The sequence below is a fragment of the Engystomops pustulosus genome, chromosome 3 (assembly GCF_040894005.1).
Source record: "Engystomops pustulosus chromosome 3, aEngPut4.maternal, whole genome shotgun sequence".
Classification (NCBI taxonomy): Eukaryota; Metazoa; Chordata; class Amphibia; order Anura; family Leptodactylidae; genus Engystomops; species Engystomops pustulosus.
In genome coordinates this window covers 207314776-207327178 of record NC_092413.1, presented here as the reverse complement: position 1 = coordinate 207327178, position 12403 = coordinate 207314776, and the positions used below count along the sequence as shown (strand labels likewise).

Genomic DNA, 12403 nt, shown 5'->3' with positions numbered 1-12403 from the left:
CCTCAGTCCTGTATACACCCCCCTCCTCAGGCCTGTATACACCCCCCTCCTCAGTCCTGTATACACCCCCCTCTCCTCAGTTCTGTATACACCCCCCTCTCCTCAGTCCTGTATACACCCCCCTTCTCTCCTCAGTCCTGTATACACCCCCCTCCTCAGTCCTGTATACACCCCCCTCTCTCCTCAGTCCTGTATACACCCCCCTCTCCTCAGTCCTGTATACACCCCCCTTCTCTCCTCAGTCCTGTATACACCCCCCTCTCTCCTCAGTCCTGTATACACCCCCCTCTCTCCTCAGTCCTGTATACACCCCCCTCTCCTCAGTCCTGTATACACCCCCTTCTCTCCTCAGTCCTGTATACACCCCCTTCTCTCCTCAGTCCTGTATACACCCCCCTCTCTCCTCAGTCCTGTATACACCCCCCTCTCTCCTCAGTCCTGTATACACCCCCCTCTCCTCAGTCCTGTATACACCCCCCTTCTCTCCTCAGTCCTGTATACACCCCCCTCTATCCTCAGTCCTGTATACACCCCCCTCTCCTCAGTCCTGTATACACCCCCCTCTCCTCAGTCCTGTATACACCCCCCTCTCCTCAGTCCTGTATACACCCCCCTCTCCTCAGTCCTGTATACACCCCCCTCTCCTCAGTCCTGTATACACCCCACTCCTCAGTCCGGTAACATTGCCGGGTCCTGCCGCCTCCCTCTCTCTCCGCAGTCAGCTGCTGCTGAAGGCCACCCCGCCCCTTCCCTGCGCTCGGCCAATGAGCTGCTAGTTCCCGGAGCATGCCGTCACTGCCTCCTCCGCCATTGGCTGGCTATATTAAGAAAGCCGCATGAGGCTTTATATAGCGGGGCGCAGTGTGTACGGGACTTATACCGAGCACTGCTCACCCCGCGCCGGGCACAGCCGCCACCATTGGAGCCATAGACAAGCTGAGGAAGCGCCGGGCAGCCTCCGGCAGTAGCAGCAGTAGTAAGGTGGCCATGGCTGCGATCCGTAAGAAGCTGGTGGTAGTCGGGGACGGAGCGTGCGGGAAGACGTGTCTGCTCATCGTGTTCAGTAAGGACGAGTTCCCGGAGGTGTACGTGCCCACCGTGTTCGAGAACTACGTGGCGGACATCGAGGTGGACGGGAAGCAGGTGGAGCTGGCGCTATGGGACACGGCGGGGCAGGAGGACTATGACCGGCTGCGGCCTCTCTCCTACCCGGACACGGACGTCATCCTCATGTGCTTCTCCGTGGACAGCCCGGACTCCCTGGAGAACATCCCGGAGAAGTGGGTGCCCGAGGTGAAGCACTTCTGCCCCAGCGTCCCCATCATCCTGGTGGCCAACAAGAAGGACCTGCGCAACGACGAGCACATCCGTAACGAGCTGGCCCGCATGAAGCAGGAGCCGGTCCGACCCGACGACGGCCGGGCAATGGCGCTGCGCATCTCCGCCTACGACTACCTGGAGTGCTCCGCCAAGACCAAGGACGGTGTCCGGGAGGTGTTCGAGACGGCCACCAGGGCGGCGCTACAGAAGAGGCATGGCCCCAGCGGGGAGTGCATGAGCTGCTGCAAGCTCCTCTGATCCCGGGGGGCTACACTATGGACTATGGAGACCCCTGCCTGCTCTACAGAGACTATGGAGACTGTGACACCCAAAAAGACCCCTCCTTACAGAGAATCTAAGGAGACCCCCACCTTCTTACACAGAAACTATGGAGACTGTGGACCCCCCTAATCCTCTGCCCATCTTACAGAGACAGTGGGGACCCCCATCTTCTTCCACAGCAACTATGGAGTCTGTGAAACCCCCTAAACCTCTGCCCATCTTACAGAGACATTGGGGGACCCCCCCACCCTCCTTACACAGCAGTATTCCCATGCCGGACATTGCTTCTGGATTAAAGAGGGTCCCGGAAAACACTATACCCACCCTCTATGGGGGCGACTTTGTACATTGATCTGTATATAATATATGTATATTGATTCTACTACGCAAAACTATAACTCCCAGCATGCCCTGGTTTGGGGGCATGCTGGGAGTTGTAGTTTTGCAAGCGAACGGACGCACCCGTGCCTCTTCCTGCAGCCGAAGTTTTCAATATTTTTGTTATCTTATTTAAGTTTTCCTGTGAAAACGTTACTTTTTGCACATTTTTTTTTTTCCCTATTCTTTTCTCTTTATTTTTTTTTATTTTTTGCACTTGCCATCTGCGGATACACTGTAACACGATCACCACGGAGCGAAAAACCACTGTATCCTCCGAAAACGCTGATGGATCTGCATCAGAAACCCACTCTCCAGCCTACGGATGTAGCAGAGTTGGGTTTGTGACATCACACCGGACCTGTTTACACTGCATTGTCACCGTGCGACACGTCCAGCTCTGCTACATCTGTGTATTGTGGAGCAAAGTTACATGACCTTCAGGCTGTGTTCACACGTTCAGGTTTTTAAGTGCAGTTTTTGATATCTTAACCAGGCGTGGAGGAGTAGAACCTGAACATCTGAACACAGCCCTAATGTTTCTGGTGTAAATTCAAGACTTAATCCAGTTCCATAATAAGACAAAAAAAATGTTTCATGTTTTATTTTTTTATTGTTACAGAAATTATGCTGTTTTTTTATATATATTTTTGTGGACAGTGGTACTAAACTGTTTAAAAAAAAATTTCTTTGAAAACCTGAGCTGTCAGCGATGAAGCGATGCGTCTGGAGATGTTTACATGAAGTTTAATATGTGTATATACAGGTTTTTATGTGAATATATTAAAATATTCTATCAAACAGAATTTAATTTGTCTTGTTTTGGTTGGTGTATTGTGTGTAATTGTCTTGGTTTGCCCATAAATGGTGGACTGTAATGCAGTTAACGGTTCATTCATTTCAGCTGCAATACCAGATATGGCCTGTGGATGAGAGTGGCGCTGTTTAATGGGAAAACTAAATCTGTAATTTTGGTGAATCCTTTCTATGTTATAACCTTAATAGATGCATGTAGGGATAGTTGTCTTACAGCAGTGATGTAGTAAGGGGGTAGTATTGAAATATTAGTATAATGACTGTACGTATAGGGGGGTATAACATGGACTAGACTTGTAGTGGTGGGCACTGACTGGCAGGACCCCCCATTGACTATGAAACTGGGGTTTTAAGTCCCACAGCTGTGGTTGCACATGTGTGTTGCTGCTCTATTCATCCATATGGTACTTGGGGCTTCTTCAGTGCCAGACATGTGGACTCCCAGGGTCTCGTTTCTGGTGTATATATAACCGCCATATTGTGCTATGGCTTGTATATATTACCGCCATATTATAAGACATCAGTGTATGTTATTGCCATATCCTCACATGACTTCAGTTCATAATACCACCATAGTTGTAGCATGGTATGGCGGTATTATAAACTGAAGATTTATCATGATATGGCAGTAACACACACTTTCATATAAGGATGAGACTTCAGTATACATTACCGCCATATCATATGACTTCAATATATATTGGCACTGTATCATACTATGACTTCAGTGTACAGGCGGTCCCCTACTTAAGGACACTCGACTTACAGACAACCCATAGTTACAGACAGACCCCTCTGACCTTTGGTGAAGCTTTCTGGATGCTTTACTATAGTCCTATATTGCAATAATCAGCTGTAAGGTGTCTGTAATGAAGCTTTATTGATAATCCTTGGTCCCATTACAGCAGAAAATGTTTAAACTCCAAATGTCACTGGGGCCAATTTTTTTTTTGTCTGTGTCTACAATTATAAAATATACAGTTTCGACTTACATACAAATTCAACTTAAGAACAAACCTCCAGACCCTATCTTGTACGTAACCCGGGGACTGCCTGTATATCACAACCATATCATGCTGTGACTTCAGTATATAATACCGCCATATCCTGCAACGGCTTCAGTGTATATTACAACCATACCATTCTATGACTTTAGTATATAATACCGCCATATGCTTCAGCATATATTACTGCCATATCATGCTTTGACTTCACTATATAATACCGCCATATCCTGCAATGACTTTAGTGTATATCACCGCAATATCATCGAATGACTTCAGCAGGGGCGTAACTTGAGCAGAGGTTGCGGTCGCACCCGGGCCCAAGAGGTTTAGAGGGCCCTTATGGTGTCACTTTCCCAAATGAGACTATTACTATAAACCATACTTTATAGTCGGGGGCCTGGCATAGACTTTGCATTGGGGCCCATCAGCTTCTAGTTACACCACTAGACTTCAGTATATAATACTGCCATATCCTGCAACAACTTCAGTGTATATCACCACCATATCATGCTATGACTTCAGTATATAATGCTGCCATATCCTGCAACGTCTTCAGTGTATATCACTGCCATATCATGCTATGACTTCAGTATATAATACTGCCATATCCTGCAACAACTTCAGTGTATATCACCGCCATATCATGCTATGACTTCAGTATATAATACCGCCATATCCTGCAACGACTTCAGTGTATATCACTGCCATATCATGCTATGACTTCAGTATATAATGCTGCCATATCCTGCAACGTCTTCAGTGTATATCACTGCCATATCATGCTATGACTTCAGTATATAATACTGCCATATCCTGCAACAACTTCAGTGTATATCACCGCCATATCATGCTATGACTTCAGTATATAATACCGCCATATCCTGCAACGACTTCAGTGTATATCACTGCCATATCATGCTATGACTTCAGTATATAATACAAGAATATTATGCTATGACTTTGGTATATAATACCGCCATATCCTGCTATGACTTCAGTACATGAATACATCTTTGTGCTTTGTTATCCTCCCGTGTACACGCATTAACCCTTCATGGTGATGTATAACGAGGAGGGGCGGCTCTACTACAGAGACTTCCTGTTTATTCGCCATATCCTCTTCATTTTTGAGATGTTCCTCTCCTATAAGCTCCCAGTATAATTTTCCTTCCCTCCAGCTACTTAAAGGGCCACATTCCAGGCATTGCTGCTGATGTTTGTGTATAATCTGGGGAAGGCCTCGGCCTAGTACTGGGAGCAGGGGGAGGCCTGCAGAGCTTTTCAGTTCAGGACAAAAGTTTCCCCTCCCCCTCATGGGGGAAGTTTCCACCCTCCATTACACAGAGCAGGGCCTGGTCACTGCCAAAATGAGTCCTGGCCCTGAGACAGAACTGTGAGGGGGATAGAAAGTCTCCTGGTAGCAGTGAGGTGACACGGGCTGTATATAGTGTATACTACAGTATAAATATCAAGCTATAGGCAGCTTCAGACTGGGACACCCGTCAAACTCATTCTAGGGCCTCGTTAGGGTGATGTCACACGTATGCGTTTTCAATCCGTTTTTGGCCTGTTTGCTTAAAAACTCATTGAAAACGGATTGAAAACGCATACGTGTGACATCACCCTTAAACAGATACATGTGGACCTTCTGACTGGTCCTGCCAGTATCCTGCAGCCTAGCCCTTGGTTCTGAATGTTCCTCTCATGGGGGTTCGGCACAGATATGATTGATATAACTCTTCGGTAGAAGAGGGAGAGACAGATATAGATTCCAGGTGGCCATGGAGTCACTTGAGGTTGTGGCATTTGCAGATATTGAGGGAGATGAGGGCCTCCTGATGTATCTGGCAGCCAAACCTTCATGGACATCTTCCAAGGATCTCTTCAATGATCTACCCTGGGGGTGAGCTATGGGCGCACACACGCACCTAGTTCACTGAACAAAATGAAACGATCATGTAAATGACCATCGATGGTGCATCACAAAGACACAATGGGGGGGTTACAAGAAGAAGAAGAGTAAGTGCGATGGTCCTCAAGGCCTGAAGATTGAGGAGAGTATCCTGAGCAGGTGCTTTACATGTGAATGGAGATCTAAGGATGAAGAGGCTGAGGGAGTTGTCTGCCATGTCATTATCAAATCAGCAGTTTAGTAAAAAAAAACAAATTTTTTTGTAACCTAAAAATATCTATATATACTCGAGAATAAGCCTAGTTTTTCTGCACAAAAAAAATGTGCTGAAAACCCAAACTCGGCTTATACTCGAGTAAAAAATATATTAAAATTCACCTTTCCGGCTTCCCCCGCTGCTGGCTTTATACTGGGGCAGGGGGTTGGCTATATACTGGGTCAGGGGGCTGGCTATATACTGGGGCAGGGGGTTGGCTATATACTGGGTCAGGGGGCTGGCTATATACTGGGCCAGTGGGCTGGCTATATACTGGGGGGTATGGGCTGGCAGGCTATATACTGGGGGGCAGGTGCTGGCTATATACTGGGGAGGTTGTGACCAATGCATTTCCCACCCTCGGCTTATACTCGAGTCAATAGGTTTTCCAAGGTTTTTATGGCAAAATTTGGGCCCTCGGTTTATACTAGGGTCGGCTTATACTCGAGTATATACGGTATATTCTTAGACCATCATGCATGGTCCTTACATGCATTTTTTTACTGCAGTCTTTCTCTTTGCATTAGATTTTTTCTAAGTTTTATGATGAGTTGCTCTTGTCCATAGCCGGAAGGTGGAAGAAGAATAGAGCCACAGGCTGTAGCACACACAATGGAGCCCAGTACTAGCCAGACCTCATACAAGAACACCAGCGTCAGCACTTTCCGGTGTCATGGAGGGACTGTGTGACACATCACTGAGCTCAGCCTCCACCAGGCCCTGAACCAACAATGAGACAGGGAATGGGAGGCCGCTGTATCCAAACCTTAACCCTTTCACTGAGCCGAGAACAAATGCTGCATTATATCTGCAGTCTCAGATCTATGGAGGCCTGTGTGCTGCTTTCAGGAGCCGGCTAAAGTATACCGCATAAAAGGGCTGCTTAAAGGGAAACCACTTCTAGGTTGGTCTAAAGACCAATCCTGAAATGACGAGGCCAGAACACAGAATTTCTACTCTGATTCCTTGGAACCAGGAAGATCATTACTTGAAAGACCTGTGCACCCTCTCAAAAATCCTGGAGGGTCAATGTGCCAGCAGATATTCCTATGGCACTACTTTAATACTCCTTCTGAAGAGTCGTACTACATGGCGACTTCTCAGAATCTGAAGATCTGAATATCCCATTAAAATGTGAGTCCGAAAATGACTGCAACTTACCAACGAGGCACAGTAAATGCAGATTTGGTGGAAATTGGATGAATCAAAGTCATATTGACTATGACTATGACAATTGCCTATTAGCCACCTCTACTTGAACAGATGTCCTGATCCAAAAGGAGGTGTTCTGGTGACAGGTGGCCTGTACAGGGGTGATCTCAGGAGAGATTTTGATAGGACATAATTTGAATATGCCAATAATGCATGATCAATGTGAATCCAATAGATGTGACCTCCTTTGGCCTAATGAAGATGAGCCCTTTGTCGTGTAGCACTAGATAAAACCCGTAGTGTCGTCAGTGGTGATGTCTTCTTTATTTTCAAGATGCAAACTAAATGAGGAAAGAAAACACAGTAATGTATGACATAAAAGATAAGTACAAGGCGGAGAGGTCACGTGGTGGGAAAAATGAGACAATTAGTTCTTGAAGATGATGGTGCTGGAAGCAGGATAAAATGGACAAAGGTTCACAGAGGCCAAACAGGTTGAGTGACTAGGTCGTAGCATCTCCAAAACTGGTCAAAGGAAAGTAACTTGGCATCAGGGTGATCAGCACCATAACAGGTGCACATACAATCCTTGAGGTATTCATCTTGTACCTTATAGATCTTAAAGGATCTACTTCTTAGATCTTGAAGTCCAGAGACCTTAGGTCTCTGAAGTGTTTGCCTTGAGGTGTCAAAGTTGCTTTTGGTGGCACATGGGGGAGCTTCCCATTATTAAGTAGAAGGGTTAATGATATAGCTGATCGTGTATGCAGTGTCAAACAAACTCCAGTTTCAGAGGCCTTCCATGACCGAATGCCCTACCACTTTGGTCCCTAATTTTTAGAGACACTCCGAGCAAACTTCATTATATCAAAGTAAAAACAAGAGAGTGCCGCTTTCAAAGCCCCAAATTAAGGTGGGCAGCCCTATTCTGGGGTTGGGACCTATTCATCATTTTTTTTACTGATTGTAAAAACCTGCAAAACGACAAGCCAATTTATAAACGTTCACCCCAAATTTTTGTGTGTCCTAGTTCTTCGCCAATAGTTGTTTCCAATACTCTTTGTCTTACATTGCTGCGTTGTATGTAAATCCCAATTGCTATAATCTGACAAATGGCTGCAAAATGCAGAATGAACCCCATAGTTGTACCATACATGGCATAGTCCTTAAAAGAAGCATCTTTAGGAAACTTTTTACGTAAGATTTTCCTGGCACATGTTTTTCCCCATTCCAGGCGTACCATACATACTGCTTGGCTCTGGGCCACACCATGTCACTGGAATGTTATAAATTTGTTCTACATTTTTGGGCTGCCATATAAAACTTGTTACAAAGCTGAGATTGTTAATACAGCCTAAGACTTCAGACACATAGCAGAGTCCCTACAACTTCAAACTAAGTTTCTATATAACTTACAAGGGAGAGACCTCAGTTTATATAGAAAAAAATGAATCTCTCTTTATGAAAATAAGCACATTAATAGTTACAGTGTGGTATTATAGACCGCAGTGGGTGCCATTTAGGGTTGTTATCAGAGATGAGTGAATGTCTCAAAATGAGGTGATTACGAGACTCCATGGTGAGACTAGAGGTTGTGGAAGCACCATCTGACCACCAGAAGCCCTCACTGGCATGACCTGAGGACTTGCCCCCATTTTGGACGAATTTCAGCCAAGCCTGAGAAGCTTTTAAAAAGTAGCTGCCACCCTGGAGCCCCTACTTGGCCGGGTCCTTGCAATCCAAGAGCGTAAGGCCATGTCATTGAGGCCTCTAGCAGGTCAATCATGTCTTCAACGACCTCCTGGTCTCAGAAATGCGTTCACACAAACCGATTTAGATTCCCATAATATCACTATTCTCTTATGGAAATTAAATAACTGTTGGATTATTGGGGATCTGAATTTAAGGTCTCCCACCAATTACTAAAGTTGGACTTCTCCCTCCATTAAGAAAATTTAGCCAGGAGGAACTGAATCGAGTGGTGACCCTTCATATACCGTATATTCCGGACTATAATGCACACATAAAAGCTTAGGATTTCCTTAGAAATCCAAAGTGTGCCTTATAGTCCGGTGCGCCCTATGTATGGAGGAGGGCAGCGGACCCTACTTACATAGGTCCCGAACAACTTCTGCCACGTCGGTCTGCAGTTCCCGTTGGAGATCTGCTGTCTCCGGTAGCGGGGACCTATGTAAGTAGGGTCCGCTGCCATCCTCCACCTCAAGGGACCCCCTTCCCCGCTCACCTCTCCGGTCGGTCTCCACTCTGGTCTGTCTCCGCTCTGCCACGCCCCCGGACCTCCGCCACGCCCCCGGCCACCCTGAGCCTTATAGTCCGATGCGCCTTATATATGGAATTATTCCATATATAAGGCGTCTAGGACTGATGCGCCTTATAGTCCAGTGCGCCTAATGGCCCGGAAAATACGGTACTTTGGCACTTCATTCAACTCTATGGGATGGCAGGTGATAAGCTGAGTATAGCATCTTTCTGTCTTCAGCAGTCTCTTAGCGTTGATATCAGCGGCACTGTGTCAATGTGTGACCACCTCTTGAATAAGCCCCTCCTTGTTACAGTCTTGCTGCTGAGGAAAATAAGTGGGAAGGACAACCCCATTCTGGCAATCACTATAAGACCCCCACCAGTTATGAAATTTCCAGTGGAAGATGTAATCTTACTAGAAAACCCCTTTCATGTTAACCTGGTAGAATAACATATTTTTGATACAGCTCTATAGATTAGGTTGACCTTTGAATTCTCTATTTCCATTATTACTCAGCAAAAAAGGAACATTGATATAACTTTATGACGCTTGGTAAGTAGTGCTTCTAGTGTGGGAAATCTTAAGTATATTGTGAGTCTGGTCATTTTATTGATGGCATCCTGTATACGACATGGTTGAGTGTGAATATTCACCTAACGCTGTTGCACACCAGGTCTGCACACATGCCTGAACCACATCAGGTCTTCATGTTGACCAGCATGATTTGATGCAAAGTTAAAAAGTTGCCCATGCATTACAGGTATTTTCCTGAGAATGGGAATACTCACCAATCTGATCCCAAAACGTTTGTCAAAGTTGCTCCCGTGACCCTTAAGCGCTTCTCACCTGTCCTTGTTCCTGCCTCCGGTCCATCGGCCGTGTGCATATGTCCCTGGCTCCTAGGGCACGTGCGAGCAGGCTGCAGCAGATTTAAAGGGCCAGAGCGCCGTTAAATGGCGTGGGTCATTTCCCAGAACGCTATTTAAACCTGTCTCTTCCTGCAGATCCTGCCGGATCTTTGTGCCTTACAAAAAGCTTCTTTCCCATGACTTTTGTGATTACCGTATTTTCCGGACTATAAGGCGCACTTAAAAGCCTTGGATTTCCGTGGATATCCAAAGTGCGCCTTATAGTCCGGTGCGCCCTATCTATGGCACAGGGCACAGGGCAGCGGACCATACTTACATAGGTCCCCGCTACCGGAGACCGGAGATCTCCAGCGGGAACTGCAGACCACGCGGCATGAACAACTTCTGCCGCGTGGTCTGCAGTTCCCGCTGGAGATCTGCTGTCTCCGGTAGCGGGGACCTATGTAAGTATGGTCCGCTGCCCTCCTCCACCTCCCCCTCACCTTCCCCGCTCACCTTCCCCGCGTTCCCCGTCGCGCCTCGGCGTCGCGTCCCGTCGCGTCCCGTCGGGTCTCCGCCACGCCCCCGGACCTCCGCCACGCCCCCGGACCCCGCGCCTTATAGTCCGATGCGCCTTATATATGTAATTATTACATATATAAGGCGCATCGGACTAATGCGCCTTATAGTCCGCTGCGGCTTATAAGGCGCAAAATACGGTAGTGTGATTTCCCGTTGTGACCCCAGACCTGTTCCCGTTTATGCTCCTCCGATGCAAGCCCTGACCTTCTGCTCTGCTTCTGACCCTGTGCAGCCTATCTTGACCTCCTGCCTGTACCCTACCAGGAACCTGCCTTCTGTGTCCATACCTCGCCTTGGCAGCCACCGCGGATAAAATCGCACCCATGGAATGACCTGGTGGTACCATGCCGCAGCAAGTCCAACCCGCATTGCGGCAGCTCTGGTGAGAACCAGGTGCCACTTAGACTCCGGTCCCAGGTGTCAGCTTATGTCATCGTCCACGGTGGTCCAGTGGGTCCACTAAACCTGAAGCCTGACAACGTTCTAGCCACGCTCCTCTTCCTTTCACCTTCTTAAACACAGGAAATGATTTCTCAACCAATCACTAGCGACAGTCTTGGTGCTTCAGAAATTTCCTATATAGCAAGGAAGTACCAGGAAGTAAAGACCAGTGCAAACTGGTAGGGGATTGGTAAATTTCAAGTTTAAAAAAAAAAAAAATTTCTAAAAATTTGACAAAAAGTTCCCGACTGGAAGGGAACTTCTACCTGTCTACATCGAGCTTACGACACTGCAGATTATCGGTAGCTCCACATACATTTGTCATCCCAGACTGAAGCTGAGGACTGGTGAGACTCAGCAACCGCGTTTTCCCTGAGCTGTACAACCCTTTTTATTCTCAAGATATCTAATACTCCTGGATATGCACAAATGTTTTCTTCCATTTTCTTATCCAACAACAAAAAATGAAGTGGGTTCAAGACGATTTTTCACAGTACATTTGCAAATTTGCTTCCCTTTGCATTCCAAGTGCTGTAGAATGAAGATAAAATTATCCGGCTCCTCGAGCAGGAATTCTTGGAATCGCGGTAATTTGTATTGATAAGTACAAAGAACCTCCTAGAAAAGTGGATTAGTGAAGTGTTTACTATGTAATTACAGTTACAGCTTACAGAACAACATCATTTCCAAGTATGTTTTCTACTGTCCAAGAACTCGCTGTACACATCTGTTATGGTCTCCATTGTCAAAGGAAACCTTAAGTCCAGTTTGATTAAAAGCTCACGTACTACTAAAAGCTGCAGTAAACCACATAACAAAGTGCACAAGGTGCAAAGTCTATCCCAACTGCAAACTGAAAGATCCTACTAGGGTCAGAGATGATTGTCCTCACTTCACCAGAACCTACAGAGAGTCCCAAAGTCCAGTATAACTTTACCAGTTAGTGGTGGTAATAATTCATTTGGTATCAAAAGCAAAACTATCCGAATGGTTCCTCAAGGACATACCTAAGATAGTGAGTATTTAGGTTGTTTCTACATGAACAGTCGGAGACACATGGTCCATGTGCTGGTCACGGTGTCACAACTAACCATAGCTACCGGTAGTTATGAGCAGAAAGACTATTACTGTACCAGTCTCAAATCT

The 12403-nt window shown here is 46.4% G+C and overlaps 1 protein-coding gene across 1 annotated transcript; it reads left to right on the top strand.

Annotated features, from left to right (window-relative positions):
• Positions 1–850: 850 nt before the first annotated feature.
• RHOB (ras homolog family member B) lies at positions 851–2786 on the top strand. The gene has a single exon (XM_072143651.1). It carries the CDS (start codon positions 988–990, stop codon positions 1576–1578), a length of 591 nt encoding a protein of 196 aa, XP_071999752.1. The 5' UTR covers positions 851–987; the 3' UTR covers positions 1579–2786.
• Positions 2787–12403: the final 9617 nt, after the last annotated feature.